Source organism: Triturus cristatus, chromosome 4_1, assembly GCF_964204655.1.
Source record: "Triturus cristatus chromosome 4_1, aTriCri1.1, whole genome shotgun sequence".
Lineage (NCBI taxonomy): Eukaryota > Metazoa > Chordata > Amphibia > Caudata > Salamandridae > Triturus > Triturus cristatus.
This window is the reverse complement of record NC_140585.1, coordinates 264,643,516-264,669,422: the sequence shown is the minus strand read 5'-3', so window position 1 is coordinate 264,669,422 and position 25,907 is coordinate 264,643,516. Positions and strand designations below refer to the sequence as shown.

At 44.5% G+C, this 25,907-nt stretch overlaps 1 protein-coding gene and 1 long non-coding RNA gene across 4 annotated transcripts in view; one reads left to right on the top strand and one right to left on the bottom strand.

The window, feature by feature from the left end:
- The window catches only part of SSBP1 (single stranded DNA binding protein 1), a 141,853-nt gene that overhangs the window by 113,630 nt on the left and 2,316 nt on the right, over nt 1–25,907 (top strand). For all 3 annotated transcript variants that reach the window (XM_085652013.1, XM_085652014.1, XM_085652015.1), the window contains exon 6: nt 3,020–3,108. In XM_085652013.1, coding sequence (XP_085508139.1) covers nt 3,020–3,108 — 89 coding nt within the window. The remainder of the gene's footprint in view (nt 1–3,019; nt 3,109–25,907) is intronic.
- Nucleotides 25,310–25,907, bottom strand: part of LOC146854234 (uncharacterized) — a 120,985-nt gene continuing 120,387 nt past the window's right edge. The window contains exon 3 of the long non-coding RNA XR_014981175.1: nt 25,310–25,667. This is a non-coding gene — a long non-coding RNA (uncharacterized LOC146854234). The remainder of the gene's footprint in view (nt 25,668–25,907) is intronic.

Genomic DNA, 25,907 nt, shown 5'->3' with positions numbered 1-25,907 from the left:
CTTATAGGAGCAGGGTTAACGCCTGTGGGAGAGGCGAGCAGCGATGCTCGAGCTTTTTGCTCAGGTCTTCACACTATTGCACTATGAGATGATACCAATGGCTAGAGTGCACTATACATACCCCAGTAAGGTAACATGACATCCCAGCAGTGACTACGCAAATGTGGGAGTACTGTGTGGTCGGCCAGCCTTTGCCACCCTTAAGACCCTAAGGCAGTAATACCTGGAGAGAAGTTTTTTCTTGTACATTGGTCCATGGCTGCCATTTGGCAATTTAGCATTCCGCAGTTTACCTCCCATGCTTTTCTGTCATAAGCAACTAAGCAACATTGGTGAGTTGTACTTTATGTGGTGCTGACGTGCAGCTATAGAAACGAGCATTGATAAAGCTAGTAAATCTGGCGTTTGCTAGCCTGTGATGTTTTATAGATTTTTGGCAAATATATGCTATAGTCCTTAAAAGTGTAAATGTAATAAAAAGTACTAATGCTGCTGTGTGAAGGAGAGGGTTGCCAATAAAAGACACTGGATTTGTTGTCTGTAATGCTTCATCTCGGTCTGTGGAGGGAGCTGTAATTGTAGTCCTTTTTCTATGTCTATGACAGCTGTCAAATAGTCCTACTTTTATGTCGATGGTTACTGCAAACCGTAGTCCTACTTCTATGTCTATGACCTGTCCCCGTTTTTTGTTTTGAGAATCTGGTCACCCTACATTAGTTCCTTTCTTTCCATGAAAACTGACGTGGATCTGTAACTGCCTCTGGTCTTTGACTGACTTTAAAAATAATAATTCTCTGCCAGTGTGCAAGGGATGTCTACAAGGTTCAAGCCTTGTGGGGAATCCCATCGACAGATGTTGGTGACTGACCCCCACTTGGTATGCCTGGGATCACGACTCCATGGCCTCCCGGGACTGTGCTCAGATGCACCCCAGCACTACCCAGGAGCGCGAGGCCACGTTTTTTGTTGCCTGGTACTTGAAGGACCTGCATTGGCCAGAGTCTCAAGCCCGTCCTGGTGGTGTTCCTGTGACTGCTCGTCTGATGACTCTTCATCCAGTTCGCGTTCGTAAAGTTCGTGTTCACTGGGTAAGTTAAAGAAAAAGAAATGCAGGCCGAGTTCTCCCCCTTCACTCCCCCCACCTCCCACCCAAGTCGCCAGAGGGGGTGCTTGGACGTTGTTCCTCTAGAGCCTGCTCTTCCTGCCGCTCCGCGAAGCCGCCTCTGAAGCCTGCTCCGCACCCGGCCTAGGAGCCCACGCCTCGAGCTGCGCCTGCCAGAACCGAGAGTCTAGGGTAGTGACGATGCTCCTATTAACTCTGTCCGCTCCTTCTGATGCACCTTCGGGTCCCATGAGCCCGAGAGGTTCCCCAACTGAAACTTTGCTGGTGGTTCCTCCCTCGTTGTCAGTATGGTCCTCCGGATCCCCCCATATCCACGCCACGATCCTTACCAGACTATCAGCCATCAGCGTCTATGGCGACTTCACTGGCGCCGGTCACACCGGGTTGGCCCACTGCTGACCTCTACACGGCTTCGCTTCCACCTCGTCTGCATCAGACTTCAACGCCGCTTCTGACTGCGCGCCTCCCCTGCCCCAGACCAGAGAATGTGTCTGGTCGGGGGCAGGCAGGAGCCGGCTCACGTAAAGCCCTGTCATTAATGTACATTATGGCAGCCAAACATTTGCCTTGGCTTGGAGGAAAAAAGAACTTCGTTGTGCCAGATGTGCCATATAGATTGAAAGATTCTTGTGATACTGTCAAGGCCCTCATCCATTTGACCCATGCATCCCTGTAATACTCCATCCTATAGCCTCTGGTGTTGCTCACTTCCTCATATTGGACCGCTGTGCAGGGCAGTCCACTCTGTCATGTGCACTGCTACAGACAACAATGCCCTATGTTTCCTCCTAATCCCTTCTTCCCAGTTATCATTCATTCCTTTTTTTCTGCTTTAATTCTGAGCACTGCCTCTGGGCCTTTGGGATACATCTCTCCTCCATTGCATGATGGGTGGTACCTGGCAGCCTTCCAGTTCATGGCTATGTGCCTTCTAGCCAGTGTGAGCACAAGTGCCCGGAACCTGAAGCCCACCCGCCCTTTTGTCGCTGGGTGCGTGAGTCCCAGTAGCCATATCTCAGGGGTGTTGGGCAACTCCCTTCTCAGCACCTTGCCAAGATGTTCACGAGTCGCCCTCCAGAGCTCTGTTCTCAGTTATCTTTCTCAGTGCTGCTGTGTTATAAGTAGTAGTAGAATGTGGTCTAGGACACATTGTTCATGAGTAATCCATTGAACCTCCTTGCCCCAGCCCTGCAGGGGTTTCAAACAGCCTTTGTAGGTAACATGCAGGTACAATACAGCAGAACTACAGACAGCAGCCGTAGCAGCGATCCCTTCTTGTACATGGCAAGTATTAGGGTGCCTCATCAAGAGGGCGGAATACTACACCTTTACACACAGGTTTCACCAACAAGGACTGAGCACCGGGGGCAGGCCACTTTGGTAAGTGACTCTGGGGATCCCTTCTGAGCTCTCATCCCATCATCCGTCCTTTCAACAGTTCTAAAGGGGGAAAGGTAACTGCGTTCTTAACTCATGAAGGGGCAATGAAGCAGTGAATGGATTGAACTTCAGTTCAAGTTTACCTGAGTCCTCTTTACATTGGTATTTGTTGTGGGGTATTTTGGCCCAGTAGATCACATGTATGTAGGAGTTTAGATCTGCTCGTGTATTCCTCTACTCATATCCTGTCCCCCGTCATTTCCCTGGAGATGTGACCTCCAAACGGGGCCTGTTACTATTGACGATGCTTTAGCAGTAACTGACTCTAGGTGCCACAGACTCCCTAGAATGCACAAGATTGTTGCTGTTTTTCTTGGCAGGTCCTGTCTGAAGCCAGATCCTCACTGCTGTGACCCACGCGAGCTGTTTTGAAGTCTCCCCTTTCTGTAGAGAGCTGAGTATGAGTAATCAAACTCTGAGATTGACAACCCCCCCCCCCCCCCTCTTCTCTTGCAGGGCACGAGTCTATGTAGAAGGCAAGATTGACTACGGGGAGTACACGGACAAGAATAATGTGAGGAGACAGGCGACCACAATCATAGCAGGTAATGATGCGAGAAGGTTCGGTTGAAGGGGCCTCCTTAGAATGTGCCACTGAGAGCAGAGGTGAAGCGGGCTTGATTGGCACTTGTATCCATCCTCCTGCTTTGTGAGGTCCAAGGCCCCGGGTGTTGCTTTGTGAGGGTCGAGGCTCTGGGTGTCGGGCACAGGAGTTGTGAAATGGCCAGGTTGTAGCAACTCTGTCTGACAAACCCAACTCCAAGCTGACAAAACCTGTTTTAAATGAAAGAAGCGTAGAGGGATTTGGGCAAAATATAAACGAAAAGTGAACTGGTCCGTATCTACTGCAATCCAGATAAAAAGGAAAACCAGTGAAACACCCCAGCGGCAGAGAGACAGGCAATGGAAGAGGGGAGCAGATGAGTGGCGTATTAAAGGATGCCATACCCCCCCCCCCCCAAACCCCAAACCAATGCTTCACATCCAAGGAATTAAATGACCATCAATTGTTTCATATCTAATTGAAGAACATTTTGTTTTATGAATGGCTTCACATGATTTTGCTAACATATTTACAGGTATCCTGAGCCTCCCCTCTGTTTATTTACGCATACATTCGGACTGTCCATCTCTGGATTCCCCCCTCTGTTTATTTACGCATACATTTGGACTGCCCATCTCTGGATCCCCCCTCTGTCTATTTACTCATACATTTGGACTGCCCATCTCTGGATCCCCCCTCTGTTTATTTACTCATACATTTGGACTGCCCATCTCTGGATCCCCCCTCTGTTTATTTACTCATACATTTGGACTGCCCATCTCTGGATCCCCCCTCTGTTTATTTACTCATACATTTGGACTGCCCATCTCTGGATCCCCCCTCTGTTTATTTACTCATACATTTGGACTGCCCATCTCTTGATCCCCCCCCTCTGTTTATTTACTCCTACATTTGGACTGCCCATCTCTTGATCCCCCCCTCTGTTTATTTACTCCTACATTTGGACTGCCCATCTCTGGATCTTGCATAGATTCCAAAGGCCAGCATTATGAGGCATGTACAGGGTGGCATCCTTTCTTAGACCGATTCTTTATCTACCTTTGCGGACGTTCATCTTCACCAGTGCCCCGATATCCAGCCCTTCTTAAAGACTGTTCACAAACCTGGAGTTTCCTAAAGCGCCTCTTTTGGGGGTGTGCGTGTGCATGTATGTATGTGTGGATATTTGTAAAGTACAGACATAGTTGTAAAGCTGCGGAGCGCAGGTCATTGATGGGAGATGGTTCAGGGCCGTTTACATTAAGTTTGAATATACCGTAGGGTGTTCCTAGTAAGCAGGGATAACAGTAGTTTTTGAAGAAAAAGCCAGCAGGACAAAAATAGCACCGCATTATTATTTGGCTCGTTACAGTCCTCCTCGTCGCCAGCCTTGAGAGATGGGGAAGGCACTGCTGTGTGAGTAAATCTTGGGATAGATCTCCATGCGCGGCACCCCTCTCGTCGTGGCAGACAGCACAGGGGCAGAATTACCCTCAGCTGAACTGATACAAATAGTGGCTTACTTCTACTTAGTGGCTAACACGCAGATTTTGAAAATGATAAGCAATGTAAATCGTAGGTGCTAGTATTTGGCAATTAACACAACACAACAGAACGTGTGTTTGTGAATTCCTTTACCCCTTGCAACATCTTGGTACTAAATAAAAGTTGTTCATGTCCGAGACAAAGGAAAATTACAGAAATGTACCTTTTCTACTGCATGTTCACAACCACCATCTTCTACTAAGTCACAACTTCACTCAAACTCTTATCCAGATAACAGTGTTCTATTACTATTGTACGTCACTTTAAACCACTTCAGTGCCTTTCTTTTGTTGTCTAAATTCCTAATGCGGCCTGACACTGTCGATCGGCTCCAGATGAAAGAGCAGTAGTTACATGTGGACAGGTGCTTTTCCTTTGGGGAGCTCTTTCCCAGCTGCAGTACAGACAGCCCATTGTAGGCAAGCTCATGGAAGCCGTCCAAAGCTGGCTCTTCAACCAGTAACCTACCATCTCGCTCTCTTGCTGTGTTATTCCTTAGCACCAACAAGCGCTGCTTTAGTGCGCTCTACAAACATAAGCGTCTCATAAAAGTTGCTGATTCAGTTAAAAAAGAACCGTTTGTGGTTTTTAGACCAGACATTACAGGGCTTGAAATTAGAAGTGAAAGTGAGACCCCTGTCAACGTAGCTCTTGTTAGTTTCTTGCCCACGGGGATTTTTTTAAGTATTCTCCAGCTGACCACCAGATGGCAGGAGTGTGCTAATCATGTCAATCCAGAACTGACATCAAGATGCAGAATCAATGACGCAGGAAAATTACGCGTTCTTTATTGCCCTTAACTATGCACTTATTGGCTTTCGAAATATTTATTTTAGGGTTTTGGTACCTTTGCACAGTTCTAACACACCCAAAAGGAAGCAGTCATAATCTCAGGCAGCATATGATCCTTGTTCAGCAGATAAAATCGCAATATTTTCACAAATGCTATTTGGAGTAAACTTATTTTTAAGTAAAGCACACATTATGTATGCTATGTTAGTTTTGTATAACACATTTTTGACAATTGTTTGCTATTGTAGAGCTTGTGGTATTAGGGGAGGTGCCTTTCCACACGGTTCTGGGTGTTTAATGCTGAGCGGTGCCACGGTGACCCTGTATAGATGTGTCCGAGCTGTGTGAAGCCGGTTCTTCTCAGAGCAGTGTGTATTGACGGTTCCTGTTCATTTCATCGGTGTCCTGTGCTTCTGACGTGTCTGAGCCTCTGTGGGGTCTTTGTGGTTGGTGCTGGTGACAGTGCTAGAGCCATAGGCGTTTTGTCTTCGTCATTCCACACATGAATCAATGTAAAGCGCGGCTACTGGTGGCCCAGGAGGCTTAGCACCGCAGGTTTTATCTCACAGCACTCGCCTCCCAGTCCATTATCTTCCAGACGTCTACAGGTGCAGTCAGAACATCATTGGAAGATGCACTCAGGTGTGTTGCTATGTTAAAGTAATTTACACAGCTCATAAATGCAGACATTTATTGGTGCTCAATATGGCAAATATAGAAATGAGTGGCTGGGTACTGCTGAAACTGAGGAAAAGATATTGAATGGTAAGTTTTGAGCCCTTAGTGGAACTTCGGCCTGCATGGGTCGGTTTACAAGGACTTAAAAAGAAAGGTCTGGCTCTTTGCAGAAGCTCCTAAAAAAGCCTACATCCGTGACAAGGAAGTTTAAGTTTAGGGTATATAGTGAAGTGCTGGCAGAGGGTGCAACCTGTCCAGTATTGCTGCAATTTCGAGCCAATAAAGTAAGAGAAATTCTGATTCAAATCCCCGTGGAACACGATCATGGCTTTAAAGAGGACTTTGTTCCTTAGAAGCATTCAGTCCAATCATTTTTTGGGGTCTGTAAGGTGTATGCCACTCTTATAATACAGTCACAACTGGGTGAAAGCGTGATTGTGATACAAAACGGGCCAAATGTAGTGATCAAAGATCTCAGTTGCATGGATTATATGCTAGCCTGTATTGGCACTCAGTTTTCTAGGGACAGATTGATGTACTTGTTGATTCCCTGATTTTGTACAGTTTTAACCTGTTTTGATGGTTGCCTTCACCCGCAACCTCAAGTCACTACTCAAATTAAACATGTTGTCAAAGATGAGAAGTGTCTCGTTGATAACTGGTTACTGTTACAAAAATGTTCTTGGACTTCCACTATTGGGTGAGAGACCGGCACTTGGTCAACAGGGAAGTATTCCTTCTTCCATGGTCTGTGATGTTGAGCTGTGAAAAGAAACATAATTGCTTGTCGTTTGTATACTTACAGAAGTAAACCCCATGCTGGTAGGAGAAATTGACCAGTGACTTCATATGCATATTAAATAGAACTGCACAGTATGAATTCTTGAGTGATATCACAGTTAAGGCTCATCGAGTCGGAGGTAGACTGAGTCTGAGTGACCACTTGAGACTTGTCTCCAAAAGGAAATCCACTAGATAGGGTATCGCCCCAAAGTCTACCAAATGCTGTCCAAGGCAGCGGATCCAGTACTGGCACCCCAATACCACCCTTATCTACCAGCAGCCACAGTTCATTTAACACGGCTAAAAATAAAGATTCTGCGCTTTTTCCTTGGCTGGAGCCTGCCTTGGCGCTCTTCCAGAAGTCTGTTGCTGTCTGTGAACTTCTGGAGCGTGAGAAATATAACTACGCTTACAGCTTAGGAAGACGTGGCAGAAGAGAATATCATTCGTATTCAGAGAGAGTTTCTTCAGTAGATCTCCGACTGCGGAGGAGTTCTATGACAAGAGCCTGAGTCCACTAGCTGCAGAGCGACTAAATATCGCTTGTTAGATCGCCACTAAATAGAGGCGGCTTAAACATATACACAGTGGAGATGCATCTGAGTGTACCACCAAGGGGCATGTATTAGCACACTTAGCAGCTCTTCATCGAAGCCGACTGTAGAGCTTATTGTAATTGTAAATTGTATTTATATACAGGCTTTATCTCCGGCATGACATCAGTAAGGAGGGCGGGGTAGTACGTGTTACAGATTGTCCCATTAAAAAGCCAGAGGTCTTCACACAGTCGCCTAGACAATATAAGAGCAAACGGAGGGGCAGTGGCGGCCTGCATCTCTGTGATGATCACATGTAGCTCCTCATTGATAATAGGAGGGTTCTGGATTCTTCCAGGAATGAACTACGTTTTGTCCTGTTGAGCTTGGTTTTTATATTAATCCAGAAAAGCTGTATAGGCTCCCAAGAGTTCTGGTAACTATTTTTTTCTTTCTGTTGTCTGACTTCTATTATCAGTTTTCTGAGGCAAAAACAGTAATTTCACTTATTTTGGATCCCCTTCCATTTTGTTCTAATTTTACTCAGCCTAAACGTAACGCTTCCAAGATTCCCTGATTGAGTTGGTTAAATTTAACATTGGGGTTTTTGTTGCCTGGCAGGGGTAAGGTCTTCATGAACTGGGAGAGAGCTTAAGGCAACGCCAATATATTATGTTTTTCCCGTCTCTTTCTTGATCGGTAATACTTGTATTGAGTGCTGTAAGACAAGCTGGTATAGTAAATTGAAACGGTATATAATAATGCTTTTTAAATTTGAGAGTGATTGGGTCTACTGTTGAAATTAGTTTGCTGGAACAGAAGATTGGGCTAAAAGATGGTCCACCGAACTATTAGGATTTTTGTTTAAAAGCATAACATTGCAGATATCTAAATAATTTTTGAAGCTCAAGGTAGGGTCTACTGGTAACTTGAGCCAGAGATCAAAATCTGCCAACAGAACTAATTTGTCTCTCTAAGGTGCACTGACTTATATTCTCCACTAGATGGTGGAGGGCACATTAGGAGTCAATACATCACAAAGAACTAAACTAATATTCTTAATTTTACGTGCAAAATCCAAAAACTTGATGGCTACATCAACAAATGGTTACTCCGCTGCAATGTGGTTTCTCTTAAACTCCTGTGGAGAACCTCTTCTATATATAGTCTAACAAAAAAAATCTAGATGTGCATGTCCAGGTACCTGGGGTGCTGTGGCGTACTACTGGTAAGCTGGTCTATGTAAGTGTACACTATTCCTATCGATAATAACAATTTTTAAGTAAGTTCAGGACATCCTCATTGCTCCAAACTGGGTGAGGTACATGTGATTACTGGACTTCCAATACTCTTGCATGCTGCATAAAACTTCTCTGAAGACCAGTTTAGGTGACCAGAAGCATGAGAAGAATTCTCAACCGCAACCTGCGCTCTCTAATGTTAAAGACTAGTGCCTCAAGCCCTCCAGTGCGAGCATTTAGATTTTTCAGTTGATTACATGCATAGTTTTAAAGCAGTATTCAGTCCTTTCACAAGAAACTGCTCTGCCAAAAAATCGGCCTCTCAGCCTTGGGATAGTCTTCTCCCAAACTTTTTGTCTACTATCCTTCTGTTTGCTGAAATTAGTTTTTGTTAGATTTAAGACTCTGCAGTTTACCAGGACTATGCACACTTTACCCCTGCTAACCAGTGCTAACGTGCTTGTGCTGACTCAACACCTGATTGGCACATTTAATGTGCGTATAAGTCCCTATTAAAGGGATGCACAAGTACTCAGGGCGTGCAAACTGAATCCTGCTTGTGGCCCTGCAGCTCTTATTGTGCCACCCACTTAAGTAGCCTTTTACAACCTGTATCAGGCCTGCCATTGCAGCATGCAGTGCAGTTATTAATTTCCAATTCGACCTGGTAAAATAAACCTTCTTTTGCCAGGCCTAAACCTCCCTTTTTATTAATATGTAGAAGTCACCCCTAAGGTAGCCCTTAAACAGCACATAAAGCAGGATGCAGTATATTTAAAATGTTGAGCATGTACTTTTACGTTTTACATGAACTGTTAGTGAAAGCTCCTACATTTGTTTTTCACTCATGTGTGGGCTACCACTCTCTTAACATTGGGTTACCTTATTACATTTATTAAGTGATAACTTTTGTATGGGAACAGGTAGAAATGCCCTGCTTGCTCTCTACAGAATTGTCATTTAAAATCCTCTTTAATGGTAAAGTCAGATTTTAAGTCAAAAATTCTGAGAATGTCACTTTTAGAAAATTGCCATTTTCTAGCCCTAATCATTTGGCTCCTCCAGCCTGTACCATGGGTCACATGACTGTAATTAGAGTGACAATTGACCCTTGTGTATTCCTCCCAGACGGTGAGACAAAGGTGGACTGAATGTTGGCAGGATGAGCCACCTGCCAGGGAGGGAGGGGTGGAGCGCTTCTCTGCCCTACCTTTCTAGGACGTTGCTGCAGCACACTCAGAAAGAACTTCACGCCAGTCTTTTGCCACCCAGGACCTCTTGGAGCCTGGGCAGGTAGGAAGAATATTCCAGAACCAACTGGGGGAGGGACAAGGTTAGGGGGGTGGGGCGGGGAATGAGGGGGAAATCTAGATGTTTCTTCCACTTCCAAGCTTGCGCCAGGTACAACAAGCATTGGCAAAGCCAATAGGTTTTGCCTATGCAAAATCTATTGGCTTTGTCAGTTTTTTTAAACACGATGAACAGCTGCACGAGCTGTTGTGCAACATGGCTTGAATAGAAAAAAAAAAGTACTATGACAGCCAACACTGACCGCACCCTAGTGCTTTTTTTCTCACTTTAAACCATGTTGCCCAAAATGCTGTGCAAAATGTAAAAGAAAAATTGTGTGGGTTAACATAATGGTTGGATACAGCTGTTTATTGAAGAATTTTATTATGCTATTTAGGAAATGCTATGCTTGCGAAATATGTGAGAGTTTTGTTCCTTCAAGGAATAAGTGTTAACACATATACAAATCTATTTCATTGTAAGCACGATAGTATGAATACAGGGAAAAAAACAGAAAAAGCACTGGGAAATCGTTACTTCAAAAAAAGTACAATACTTGCATTCGGCAGGCCATCTTTTAACTGCTAAATTAGTCTCTCTTACATTAGAATGGGTAGGTTTAGGTCAAGTAGGGTTACTGGTAAGGAGGACTTATTGGGTGGTGTGTGTCAGACCGTATGAAAGGACCCTTTTACCTCTGTGGTATGAAACACCTGGCGACCGGAGAGCCCAGGCCTCGATGAAGGCTTCCCATCTGTTCCTAGCCCAGGTTGCATATTAACCCAGTCCCAGAAATTTCAGACATGAAAAGTTGCTTTTATATTAGTTATTACATCAGTGATGATAGTAATTAAGATTCGGTCATTGTTGGTGGATAACTGTTTATAGTCTACCATTGCGATAAAAAAGTACGGACATCTCACCTGCTGTTCGCAACCATGGTGGTGTCAGAGTTCCACATTAATCATATTATATATGTCCGCATTTATTCCCGATTCCATCAACTACAGCTGAGGGGATTGCCGCCGAATGCAGTTGGAAAGAGACCTGAAGGTCTGTTACAGACCAGAGCGACCCACCTAACTCTCGGTCGCCTGTTCTCTAGTAAGATAGAAAATGATGTCAACAGCTAGTAAATCGCTAGTTTGATTGAGTAGTGGGATGTAGATATAATGCATACCAAAGCAATTCGTGTATACACTGTGTGGCTAATGGGACATTTGGACGATCAAGTCCGTATTTACAATTGATATGCAGTAACTAAATTGCCTAGTTACAGCCTCTGCCATTTTATCTGCAAGAGCAAATGGGAACAAGCATTTGCAATGCAATGGGTCTCGCATTTGCGGGAGTTTGAGCAAATGACAATGCCTTTTATTTATGTTTTTGTTTTTAAACCATAAATAAAAGGCATTGTCATTTACAATGCCAAAAGCTTAAACTCTTGCAAATGCGAGACCTATTGCATTGCAAATGCTTGTTCATGACTGCTATCAAAATCCTCCACAAGGAAATGTGGTTTGTGACTATGACACCTTAGTTTCTTTCCCTCTGCTAGGCTATTAGTAGGGAAGATCGTCGAAGAGGCCTCTGGTGTTTCACAGTGAAAGGTAATAAATATGTTCTCTTACTCACAAGAAATATGAAACACGAAGTTAGAAAAACAAGGTAAGAGACAAAAAATAGTTCATTTATGAGCATCAAGGGGAAGGGGCATTAAAGAATGAAGCTTGTACACAGCTGTTGAATCTGGCAGCTGGGGCATAACATATGTCTGAAGAAAATTACAACTCTTATGTCGAGAAAGCTTATTAATGGGAGTTCAGTTAAATAAAATGCACATCTAGGCTGGGGTCAGATTACAATGTATATATGAGCATGCAAATCTTTGCTATGCAGCAGCACATGTGGGCAAATATCGGTGTGCAAAGAGCTCACCTTACTAAGCGCATGAGACATGCGCCTACTCTCCAACGTGCACACTGGGTAAAATAGACCTGGAATGTCAGTGTGGCATATCCTAATGACAGCACACACATTGTGAAGGAGGAGAGGTATTCTCTTTGCTCTGGTGAAAGTGCATTGTATAGAGTGTTGGACATGGTCTATTGTGTGCTGTTCAAAGTGTCCTCCAATACATTACAGGCATGGCTACTTAACTTCTGAAGACATGGAAATGAAGAAATCTCAACGCGGTGCCGGAAATGTTGCGAACTGCACAGTATTCGCTGTCATACGGGCAGACCCAGCTCAATTCTTGTGTTTCCCACGTACAAGTTCCAGTACAATCTTCAGTAAGTTCTATGAGCCCCACCACATGTTTTAATGCAGGCTAATCCTCCTCCTAGTGATCTCTCCAACTGGCTGCTGGTGAGATGCTCAGGACTCTCGCAGCACACATTCACCTCCCTGTGAGGGTACTCTTGCAGGCTCCACTCACACAGGAGGCACATCCCCCTGGCTACCACTGACTGCCAACTTACAGCCCACCATCATCTGTTACATCTGCTGAGGTTCTGGACGGTACCCAGGTAACACCCATAGTCTATTAGTGTGTCCAGCTTCCAAATACTCATGAGGATGAAGACAATGCGGAGGAACGGGCTGAGCAGATCATGCCTGCACCAGCACTTGCACAGATGCTTCAAATGTGAAAGAGCCGGGCTGGCTGGATCCCCAACCAACTCAGCCCTTGAAAATGTTCAGCATCTATGTGTTGCAAAACTGCAGACTGATGAACAGAGCGCGTCCAACATTATCTAGCTTTGCATAAGCAGGCCTATGTCCAAAACCAAGAGAGGCGTAAAATGTTTAAAGAATTCAAAGTGATGTTTAGAAAATCACAACATAACTAATGCTAAGCCCACGCCCTTGTGGGCTGTTACAGAGAAGATTTAATACCATAACAGAAGCAGCTCAAACGTTATGTTACTGGAGCAGTGCTGTGTGTGGGGCTGGTGTAGCCAGACGTGGACACGGTTGGACGACACACCCTGTGGTTGATGTTTACATACTCGATGCTATTGGGCATATTTAATCATTAGTGTTTACAATCTATAATATAGAATCATTGGCTGTCGGTTAAGCCTGCAGCTTAAATTCACAAATGCATAAAATCCACAAGAGGGGCAGGCTTCCTGCGGGCTTCATTTTAGGGTAGGACTGGGAAAGGGATGCTGCCCACTGAAGGGCAGAGGAGAGCTTTCTGGGGCTGGGACGACCATCAACAAGTTTGCAACACAGGAGGTATGCACAGACATTCTCCGTGGCCTTTTTAACCCTGTTTGCTCACTTACATTCGCTCCTAAAATGGATTGTAGGAAATAGTGGGAGCGTTCAATAACACCTCCACGATGGCTGGGGATGAACGGAATGGATATCTCCGCGTGGAAGAAAAGATATCTTGCATACAGAGAATGTTTTTTCATTTATGCAACACTTACCCTGGAGACTGCCCCCACATGAGTAAATAGAGAGGGTGATACATGCAGGGCTGTTCTTCATCACAAACACACGCTGACACAGAGCACTCTGCGTGGCTGCTGATGGAACACAACAGCTGTATCATTTCCATGCCCTCCGACAGAGGTGGAATGGCTCCATTCAGTTCAAAGAGTGGCAAGTTTAGATCGAGCAATTAAGTTAAGTAAAAAGACAAAATTCTGGGAATTATGGGACAAATGGATAGAAACCTATAGAAATTAGTTAGAATGTAGATATGATTGCTATCAATTTAGAATGTAGATATAAGGATTGGTTTCCAGATAGCTTTTCTCTGCTGCCATCTATATATATATATATATATATATTTTTTTTTTTTTCTCTTTGGTAAAACCATTTGTCCTATGATTAAGAATATGCTGTATAGGCTTGTACACCTTCTGCCTATATCTCAATTTTTCGCCAATGTCAGTGAAGTTAGCCTTTTCGACCGGGCAGGGGGGAAAAACATTTATTAGGTTACTCAGGATGATCTAGATCATCTCCTCCTTATGGAGTGACTGGGTACCTCTGCCCTAGTAGAAATGGACTCCTTTCCTGATGGTTTCTTGCATATTGACAAATGAGTACAAAAAAAACCAAAAGAAAAAAAAACAGCTATATCATGACATCCTCAGGACATGGATGGACATTAGAAGATGATTAAGGACATTTTAAGGCCTTTGGCTGGCTGGGGTGCACACTGTGAGCGAGGAGAGGGCTGGTACCAGTCCAACAGGATGTGAACAAACGTGGCTCACACAAACAACGCTTCCTCTGTAGGCGCCAAGTTAGTTTCTCGCTGCTCGAGGTTGCCGCTTGCCAAATTGGACGACTTCAGTAAAATTACACTAGGCTAAGTGCATCTGTGAGCCGAGGCTTCACTAGTTCAGCTTGTCCCTCCTAATAATGCATTATCCTTTCAAGAAAGCGGGTTTGGGCTCAGAGTTATTTTTATTGCAAAATGTGAATACTTTCCACATAACTATAAACACGTCCAAGATTGTCGAAGAAGAGATGCAAATGAGAAGGCACGGACAACGGGAGGAAGGGTGTGACGGGGTAAAGAAGGCACAGACAACGGCAAAGCAAAGTACGCCGTGCCGTCAGTAAGAGAAACTCGATACAGAAAATAGTGCTCACCGTGTAAATAACGAGTACCGTGTAACAACCGAAGTAAAGGGGCCAGTCGCCATGGGAGGTGACAAATGAATGCAGAGGTCGGTACTAAGGAGGGACTAACAAGCCTGTTGATGAATCAGAAGCCAGCATTTAGGAAGGACAAAGACAAAAACCAATGAAAAATGTGGGCGGGGAGTGGGCGGTGCTTCTCCTCTGTGCTCTACCTACAAGAGATCGCCATAGCAGCGCATTCGCGCTTGCTCAGGCTCGAATTATAAAAGTGCTTTAGATGGGAATGTTTGATGTTCAGTTACTGTCCAGCTTGAATGGTGTCATCTTTGAGAGCATTTTGTAACTCTAGGAGCGTAAAGGTGCCACACACATAGAATGGGAGGAGGTTAGAAGTGGCTTGCACATAAAAGGAGAGACTAATGTAGGTAATGCAGTAATTTGGAAACTCCAGGAATGGGATATGCACTGGGTGGTGTAGGGAATGTTGAAAGGTGTTGGGATGCAGACTGCAGTGTCTGGGAAGAGGTTTAGTGGGTCAGCCCAGAGAAGGGTGCAACAGATGCGACCAACAGTGGACATTTGTGTCTCAAAGCAATGGGGCTGGATGACATTTGGGGAGCCCAATCTTCTAACGCTCACTGTTACATATTCTTTCTCCACTGTATGCATTTCCTGGGCACAATGCAAATCTTGAGGGCTACAAACCTAGAGATAGGGGGTCATTGGCACTCTCTAACCTTGCCCCATAGCTTTTAACTTCAAGTTACCGAAGCACTGGGGTTAAGCAGGCCAGTAGAGATTAAGAGGCATCATCATTCAAAAAGTGCATAATGAGTCGCGATCTGCTACCGCGGAACTCCAGATCCAAATATATATGGGACCCCTTGGAACAATACCTGCTGACCGAGGCCACGGAGTCCAGCCCGAACGGTGATGAGTAGACATCGGGAACTTAGCACCAGATGTTCATATGGTTGTACTTATGCGCCCTTTCCTATGGCGCTATACAATTGTAGTCTCAGGATTTAATGTCTAAGGGTGCTATGCAGATGAACTGTTATGTTTCATATTGACAATTAATGGTTTGTGCCAGGTTGATTGTGACCATGTATTGGACTTTTATTACCGTATCAAATGGAGTCAAAATGGAAAAAGTGCATGTTGAGTAAGAAATTCAAGAGATAATTTCCCAGTGTATACCTGATAACAATAGCATAAACACACACACCCTTTCTGAAGCTCTGAAAGCAATACAGGATTTGTAGTAGCAATCTCTGCTAAAGAGAGCTGAGAAAAGAAAGGAGATAGTGTCAAAAGCTTTAGTCATAAAAGACCTGCTGCTCCTAAAATGTGGCGCAAACTTACTACCCGATTGGCTCACTAAATATAAGCCATATATAAAAAAGGAGAAAAGAGTTGAGCCTTAGGCCAGGATGGAAGATACATCAAAGCAGGATGCTTTTTAAACGTTGTACGGCAGGTACGTGAAGAATCATTAGTTTAGAATATTATGCAGATAGGCATGTTGAAAGCAAAGACAAATTGATGGGTGGAAAAATAATGATGTTGGAAGGGTACCAGGACAGAATTAAAACGGGAACACAAGCACTTGGGTTGATTGTTTTTCTAGGGTGTAATACGAAGGCATGATTTAAATGGGGCAAAGTTTAACGGATCAGTGTAATAGCAATGATCTCTTGGACAGGACAGAATTAATGAGAAACCATGTACCTAGGCTGACCGTTTTTTGATGGGTAAAAAATATAAAGGTATGGCAGAAATGGGGCCAAAGGGTAGTAGATAAATGCACAAATTTGGTGAAGGCTCAAGGTAAAGATAGTGGAATACCATATACACCGATGAAAATCAGTTGCTTAGAAAACGTGTGGATATCATGTTATATAATATTTGTTATAAATCATTTAACAATTTCATAAGTCAAATGATATACAACAATTAGTGATCATGTATTTTTTATGATTATTTACAGTGACCCCTGAAGAAGGGCAATCATGCCCGAAATGCATTGGGTATTTTATCGAATAAACACTGCCGTTCATGAATAGTGCTCTATTCGTGTTCTTTCAAGAAGTCTGTATGGACACAGTTTGAACACTAGAAGCTTGGGAAATGGCATAGACACCCCGTGTGTGGACTCAGTCAAACAAGGAAAAAACTTGAGTAAAAGTCATGTTTAAAAACGTTTAAAAATTGTTGAAAACTTAGGATTAGCTTATGCAAAGTATCGCCAAGGAGGCGTAACGCAGCAGTGCGATTGGGTGGGGCGACAAGGCGCCCCTTCTTGAACGTGTTCAATATTCAGTGCCATTTGGGTAAGGCAATTAACCAAGTCCGCACGCATCAATGGAACACACTTATAAATTCGAAAATTGAAAAATGCATCCTGTCCTTATGATTGGCGCAAACTTACTGCCACTAGACCTCAACTGAAGCCGATTGATTTGGATAGAATGGAATATGCTTTGCGCCGAACAAGGCAAATGTTTAACACGGGTGGAATATAGCATGGATTCTGCACACATAATGACTGAGAGCCATCGCAGTAAGGAGAAATTCATGGCTGTGATGAACCATCATAAAAAGGAGGATCAGAGATTACCCATAGATAACGAGTAAAGGCATAGAATATTATAACACCTAACATACTGCTGAGAAAAAACCCATGACCACATACAAGACTACCTCGTTCAGGCCCGTTTTGCCAAATTTGCACAACTACTGTAGACTCTCTGGGCAGCCCTGTCCAGTTGGACAAAGTGATATCAGCCATTGTTAGAGTGCAAGCCAACAAGTCACATACTCTGTCCATGTTGACATGATTTAATTCCTTCTCATTCTCTGCAACATTTACAAACTATGTTAGAGCCCGCAATTCCAGTAGTTCCAAACCCAGGCAAAGATCGCACACAATGTTTCTCCCCTTATAGGCCAATCTCCTTACTCGACCTGAGCGTGAAATTATTCACTGCTATTTTAGGTTACTGGCTGAACCCTGTAATGCCAAGCTTAATTGATCCTGACCGATATGGGTTTATCCACAACAGGAGCTGCAGTGATGATACTAAACAAATTGTACACATTACAGATAACGTCAAAGAACCCAAAACAATATGCCGCGCCCATCTTTGGTGGAGTAAAGTGTTCTGTAGGGTCCATTGGCCCTACGTCGAAGAAACTCTTGGAACACTACAGATTCAGCCTAAGTTTTAGAAATGAACTTTGATGGATAAAGCAATCCCCAAGCAAGGGTTAGGGGGCATGGGGTCCTGTCGAACCTGCTCTCACTACAAAGAGGTGCAAAATAGAGCTGCCATTTCTCTCCCATGACCTTTGCTGTGCACACGGTGTTGATGGCTGAGAGAGTGAGAAATTACAAGGGCATCTCAGAAGATTAAATAGGAAAGAGTAAGAAGTACATACGATGCATATGTATGCCACACTCCCAAAAATGTTATTGGTGAACTCCTTTAAACACTCTCCCTTCTCCCCCAAAGGAAGGTTAACTGAAACTGTTGGGAGCCATGGGCAGCTTTATCTAGGCTGTAAAGAAACCTCGGATTGCCATAAAAATGGCATTCTGATGTCCTGAGAGTGGGCCTGGCTGTCCATCACAGCATGTGTTTCTACCTAGCCCCTCAACTTAGATGTATGGTGAAGTGGAGTGGAACTGATTCAGAGAAAAACTGATATTTTGTTGATTAGTTTATAGCAGGAACTCATATCGACAGAGTCCCTTGATTGCCTAAACAAACACAAAGCTACCATGGTGGTTTGGGACAAGATGGCATTTACAACCTTTCGCTCGAGTGCTTTCTCTAAAAATGGGCAATCCAGATTTCATCACTTCATTCAAAGGCATTCACTTCATTCAAAGGCAAGAAATGTATCAACTTGAGAGCAGGGTTGTAAAAGGATAGGGTGCCTTTACAATCAAAAGGGAATCATCAAGTTTGACCGACTCAAAATGATCATGCAACAATCTGAAAGTTTGAGATACCTCCAAATTGGGCCACCCAAAAGTCCATTTGACTTCAGGCAAGTTGGACATCAACCGCATTTGAGATTCCAAAAGCAAATAAAAGAATTCCTTTCAGAATTTTTTTTTTTTTTAATACAGACCAAGCAACTAGACAAAACGCCCAGTCAAGAGATGGAATTAAAAAATGTGGAGACCGTTCTCAGATAAAGAATGGGAACAGATCTTCCATCGGCCCGAGTTACTGCTAGAAGCAGTACAGACAGGGGATCCGTTCTGAAGATAAGTTCATACTGGTACCTGACTCCGCCACGAATACACAAGTGGGACCCTTGGACGTCGAGAAACGGCTGGAGTGGCTGCAGTAACCCATGCATTTTACTTAACCTACTCTGACAAAGCTAAGTAAAATCTCAGATGATGCTATAGATATGATATTTAACATCTAGACTCCCAGCTTCTCGACAGACATCCTTCTTGACCTTCCCAGTAGATAGCTATTTCCCCTTCACTCACTGAAAGGCAAGCAAATGGTCTTAGAATTGTGAGCAGCAAAATGCGTTATTACCTCACCTCACAGTGGAGCGCAGATACAACACCCGAGTACAGGGTCTGTCTGTGCCAGATCTGGAACTTACTGGGGTAGAAAAACTATGGGAATGGTATATGGAGGTGTGAGATTCCAGAGTGTCTGGGTGCTAATAATCACTCTCCTTTCTAGTGAATTTCAAGAGCTTGCCTGCCCTAGCTATCTAAGAGTAACCAGCCTTAAGGGGGAGAGGCATTGAATCAACTGCTGTTTGAGGATTTCCTCCCCGCCCCCTCGTACTCTCCAACAGCTTCCAGTTCTTCCCTTGCTTTGGGGCCAGTTGGGTTCAGCCTTAGCATGGAGCATGGAGAAGAAACTGTGAATGACTGCAAGCTAATAGGTTTGAGGGAGAAGAGGGTTCCCTCCGCATCCCTGAAGTGGTAGAGTAAGGCCTTGGGTCACCAAAGCACCACGCTCTGCCCTGGTGCCGGTATGTCTCCGTTGACATTCTGATGCATGGTCTGCAGGAGTACCGAAGGGAATGAGGGAGCGCGGGCCTGAGCATTAGCAACAGTCCCTCAGAAGCCCTTAAAGTTCAGAATCTGTGTCAATGTTTTATATCACCAATATTATGTAACCTTATTATTCTTTATTTTTAACTGTTTCTAGTGATCCTCTAGTTAGGTATAAAAAGACAGATTTAAAATCTAATACGTTTTTAGCCTACATTTACAAGAGGGTCTTATTGTGGTGGGTAAACACACCCTTCGTTTATTACCCAGGTAAGTGGTTGAAGACAAACTGGAGGAAGATTTATGGAGCGTAGTCGCAGGTGTTAGTAGGTGAAAGCAGTGCAGGTCCCTTAACACCCCTAGTGTGGGGGGGGGGGGGGGTCAGCTTCACTTTCACCTTTGTGTGTCCCAGACAGGGCTTGTGCTTCTGAGTTCATAACCAAGGAGTCGACCCTTAGTTTTGATGCAGCTCCTTTATCATTTAACCCACTAGTGGATGATGGGTGGTTGATGAACATTAAGATAATTGGTAGACAAGAGTAGCCTCCAAGTTGTTGGAACGTTTCTGAAGACCTAGCAACAGATGTTCAGGAGGTGCCGGATGGAGCTACCTCCATTCACTGCTGCAAGGGACACAGCATCACGCCGAGAATAGAGTGGCAAGACCATCTTTTATGGGTGCAGTCCAGTGAGCCAGTGTACTCAACCTAGGATAGGGTTTCCAGTAGGGAAGGGCCACATTTGAGGGAAAGGCTCAAAACAGTAAGTAGTGATTTAACTTGCACTCAAAGACTAAACAACAGAGGTGTGAGTACACAATATTGTCTTGTGCCTTTGTTGTAAATAATGTTACACCATAGGCTTTGCGTAGGTAGCTTCAGCTGCCCCCAATTTGATGAACCATGTCGCCGACTGTGGTATTTATTTCTCGGCGGCTCTCCTAATATATTTGCGCACACAGAGTAACACATATAAATGGTGTTGAAAGTACTTGAGTAGTCCACAAAAGCGCAATGCAGTCGCTCCGCTCCGTGGATCATGCTCCTCCTCACCATTAAAGTTGAAGCCATTATGCCTTGTTCTGTGGACATAACCTTTTATTGAACCCATCTGATTGGCTGTAAGGGAGTCTTTCTCCAATGGCCAATGGCTCAAGGTGTGCAGCAGGATCTGCGTAAAGATGTCCGCTGAAGGGATTAACTTGGCTAGTATTCTTTCGATCCCATGACAGCCCTTTTGCCCTTCCTAGCAGTTGGCAAGATGAAAAATAATTCCTTTGCCTATTGACATTAAAACATTTTCCCACCATGCAAGATTAGCTTTAACTAATTATTAGCCCTCCCAGTGCGGCTAATTGTGTTGGAGGTGTTACTGTGCACCATAGCCTTGACTATGTGCTTATGCAGTGTACTTCAAGCTATGGCAGAGAAGCCTCGCCCCACTGCTTTCAAGTAGAGCAAGAAGAGGATTCATAAAATAATAACTTAAAGTTATTATCATGTTATGTTTCCTTTGCGGGTGAAAGGGGCTGCTCTGCGCACGGAGCAGGGCATGGGCGTAGTGGTTTGCCCACTTAAGTGCGCAATGACTGTTTGGTCAGTCCTCTCCGGCTGCCCAAAGCAGTCATGTGCACTTCCCTGTTCTCCATGCAGGTTGCAACAGCCTTCATGGAGAACATGCCCACCCCTAAAGCTCCTGGCTGAGCACCATGTCACGGCCTCAGACCAATCACAATGATGCACTGCAGCATTGTGATTGGCTTAGGGGAGGGAGCCTGGCTGCCTGCTTCCTGTTCCTGGAAGCGGACTCTGGAGAGCAGGAGCACAGAAGAAGCGGGACCCGGCCTCGAGGTAAGTATTTTTTTTTTTGTGTGTGTGTGTAAATTTCTAATTTTAAAACGTTCATGTAATGCATGTCGGTGATTTAGTGTACATTTATTGCTGCATGCCCTCTGGTCCTGGTGTTCTTCTCATCTTTCAGCGCAGGCCCCAGCCAACTCCCCTAACCAGTGCAGACACTGCTCTCGTGCTGTTAATCAGCATGAGAGAAGCACCAGGACTGGATGGAGCTGGCTGTCTCAGTGCTCCCAAAGCCACTAGGGGCCTGTGCTTGCTCTCCACCCAACTGTCTAAGACAGCTCGGGTTGGAGAGGTTAAAATGTGCATGTCAGGTTGGCCATCGCATGACACTTGGCCAAAAAGACATGTGCACTTTAAAGTTGTGCACCACTCCTCATCACCTGCTGCCAGTCGGTGGCATTGCAACGATGTCCCCGCCCTCACAACCAGCTCAGGCTGGCAGAGGAAAAATTTTATGGTAATAAAGTCATTTTATTACCATTTAATTTTACTCTCTTGGGTGACGCTCCTCCGCTCAACTGTAGAAGCCGCCGCTAGAGGGGTCACATTCCTCATGCAGTCTGGCCACTTTGAAAAGAAGGATTGTGGGACGAAGATCTCCTGACTGGCAGCTAAGTGAAGAGAGTCCATGGGCCTTGTTCACCAAGGACTGAGCCCCCAGAACATTAAGGCTGGCGACACACAGAGACCCAGCCACCGAGAGACCCAAGAAGGTGGATGGAGGGGGTTACAAGGCCGCTGGAACTTGGTGAGAAGTAGGTGTCGCACTTGGCTCCATCATCCATGGAGGAATGGAAGTTCGTATGAGTGGTTTGCAGCCTACAGGCTCCCAGAAAGGCAACAGTTCCGTATTGTACCACCCTCCCTTCCTCATCTGAAGCGCAGTGCACAAACAACAGGATCAAGAAGTTGATATGTTGAAGGTGGAAGATGCGTTTAAGATGCAACAACATATGGATGGTGGGTGTGCCAGATCGGACTGAGAATTAGTATTAGAATGTTTGCTGAAGAGTGTGTTATTCAAATCAAATGGACGAATTTCATTCCTCAAATTAGAACACAGACAGAGAGTTCCCATAACGAGCTTGTTTGGTAACTGGGTACTGATTTAAAGGGACATAGACTCAGCCTGCAGCAGGACACATTTAGGATGTGATCCCATATGAAAGGCACATTTACTCTTATTTCCTGGTTTCACGCATTCTGTTAAAAATGGAATAGCTTCAGCACCATTGAAAAGCACTTAAATACATTCAGTGCTTAATTTGAGCCAGTGGTTGCCAGTGAGGCGCACCTGCACTCATTTTTGGTAACAGGTACTTATTTTTCCTTATCAGACAATTGTGGAGAACGAGAGATAAAAGGAGAAAGAAGGTGGCGTGAAACCCATCACAAAGGTAGTTGAGAAGAATCGGCTAGAGTGAGATAAAGGGACAGGGAGTGTCTGCTAGTGGAGTAAAGAGGCAGCGAATATGCAGCCTTCGTATTTGGCACTGAGGCATTTAATAGTGCCAGCCACAGAGCTATCTCATCCCTGATTGAGGATTGTCGCAAGAGGTAAAACCTCTTTAGTAACCTGCTGTGGAATGGGCTCAACATTTAGCAACCTTTTGGAGCAAAGAAAACCACAGGCGAGGAAGACGCCAAAAACCTGACATAGACACTCCAATGAGAAATGGCAAGGGTCCTGGAACTCCTGATACCTCTCTTGACATTGACATTGCTGAGGGAAGGACCACAACAGAAGCTAAGACCTACACTGGTTACAGTTTTTCGTGGCCTCGACGAGGTGAGCTGGAGGGCTCACAGACCATAGATTCTGACACTTAGAACATACACAAGTATCCTGTCTGATTACGGAGGACATACTACAGCATGCAACAAAGCAAGCCTCTGAATACTATCAACAACCTATATCCTTTGTCTCATAGGACTACGAACGCTACTCTGGTTTTAGTGTACTGACCCCAAGAGTCACAGCCTTTCAGTGCTAAACCATCATCGTTTACCGAACGTTGGGGTGGCACCAGTGGTGCCTTACTGGCCTTACTCCAGCCATCTTAGATGAACACTGGCGTTTCAGGCACAGAAGCTTCATATCCACCGAGGGCTTGATGGATGCATGGAATGCCTCACAGTTTTCCTTTTATTAAGGAGCTCCTAACAGGTTCTCAAGGCGGGAGTACATTTTTTGCACCGCACACACTTATTCAGAGGTGTAGGTATATTGATTACCTTGCAAAAGACATCATCTCAGGCCACTCTCCCCTTCCGCCTACCAGGTAAACGTGATTGGATTAGAAGGGTGAGGACAGGAAGTTAAATGCATGAGAGGAGCAGGATTAGGAAGCAGCAGATTACCTGCATGAAGTCTGCTTTTAACTAAAATGAACTGATTACAGCACAATTGTGGCTGCTCAACCTGCCCTTCTTCTGACTGCCTCATCTATAATATTTATTGGGAGTGTGCAGAGACACAAATGTCCCTATCGCCACAGGAAGTCATGTGTTTCCTAGTTGTAAAGAACTGCAAAAGGCAGTCCTCCCCGCTGTTGAAACACACATGAAAAATATGTGGTAGTATTCCGAGCAGCAACGTTTTGCACACAACCCATGTAAAGTTTAGAAATTAGAACATGTTCGTTTTAGTAAAAACACATTACGTAATATAGATTTCAAAATCTCTCATCTGTTACAAAGAGCTTTTCTGAGTCCAATATCAAAGTGATCAGTCCATAAATTGAAGTTATAGGACTCTGAGTTATTGTCCCATGGTGGTTTTGACATAATCAAAACAATGTACATTTCTCGTGGTGTTAGTGATTGTTCTTGAAAGAGAAATTGATGTTCTTCATCGACTCAGTAAATGGCACCCATTGACAGCTGGCACGTTTTGTTCCCTTGAAGGACTTTTTCAAGGCGTAAACGTTTTTTCATATTAACGCTTTAATGAATGTGCTGTGGGTGTATCTGGAAGGGTATACTAGACACACAACTGATGGACTATCCAGCTGATTCCAGCCTCTCAAATGTAACTAACTTGTGTGGACGTTTGTGATACATTGCTTCCCCAATCGCCAACTCTTTTCTGGGGGTCTGCAGACTGCCTCAATAATAGTTCTTTACTGCTACTTAGCCTCCTTGTGAAACTCATGCATGATTCTCTGATGATGCGCAGACATTAGAGTGCAGTGCCGCGCTGTCAATGGATCTGCCAGTGTAGAGCCAGACAGCACACTAGCTGCTCATCACTGCAAGCGGTAGTCAGCTCTTTTTTAGTAAAGAATTTTAGCATCCTGAACTTGTGTCTTAGCTATTTTGTTAAGTCAAATACAGGTGCTTTCATTTAGCTTTTGCAAAGAGCTCTGTGTTAGGAGTAAAGCGTGTAAAGGCAGGAACTTCTAAACCTCCTAAAGCAGCCACGGCCAGACACAATAGATGGGTGGTTGGGTGTGTAGGCAACGTCTCATGAGTGCCATGGGTTATTGATGCGAAGACCTAAGCGGTATGTGCCTAGACGGTGGAAAGACAAGAATGAGTGACTGTTTTAAACAGTTGCGGAGGTCTAGGTAGAACCTCAAGACTGAGTGTATGCGGGTTTAAATATTCCTGTTGGAGGCACAAGGCAACATAGTGTTATGTTAGGTGACCATCCTGCTCTGGGGGCCATCCTGCAAAACAAATTATGTTCCAAAAGTAGATAGACATCAAGTGTTAATCCTTTATCCTTAGGTTGGAAAACAACCTTGAATCGAGTTTATCCTGTCTGCTAAGTAGGGAAGGGTACGTGTATGAAACTTGGGCATGCACATCTGTTTTTTGGCGCGGAGTCCATGTTAACTGCAGTATCCTCAACTCAAGGTGTCCAGAAGGGGCCTGGTGCGTCCTGGGGCACTCCTGTGGTAAAGCAGAGTGTGAAATAGCCATAAATGAGTATGACGTGAGAACAACGCCACCTTTGTGTGAGATCAACAAACATCGGCTTCATTTCCACTCAGCGTCCTTCGTGGACAATGAGTGATTTCACGTCCTGGGCAAGACTTTCTGTCAACCTTGGCAAGTTCAGGATGTGCCATGCTGCCAACCTGTCCATAAATCCTGTTTTCACCACAGGCTCTTGTTACTATGCCACCAGATGCGATCACCTAGCTCATTTGTTCAAGATTCTCCTCATAGGTGGGTACCTTAATGGAAAAAAAACAGTGGTTAAAGTCAGTTTTTGGAGGTCTGGAAGATAACTGCAAAAAGACGTGCTTGTTCATAGGAGAAAGGACGCATTCATGTTTTTGCTGTGCATGCTTACTCAGCGTTTTAGAGATGAATGACAAGGTATTCCTATTTTTTTTATTTTATTTATTTAGTTCGCAGCCTCCCAGAGTAGCACCGGCTGGCAGTGCTAAATTACATGTCAAAATAATTGAGAG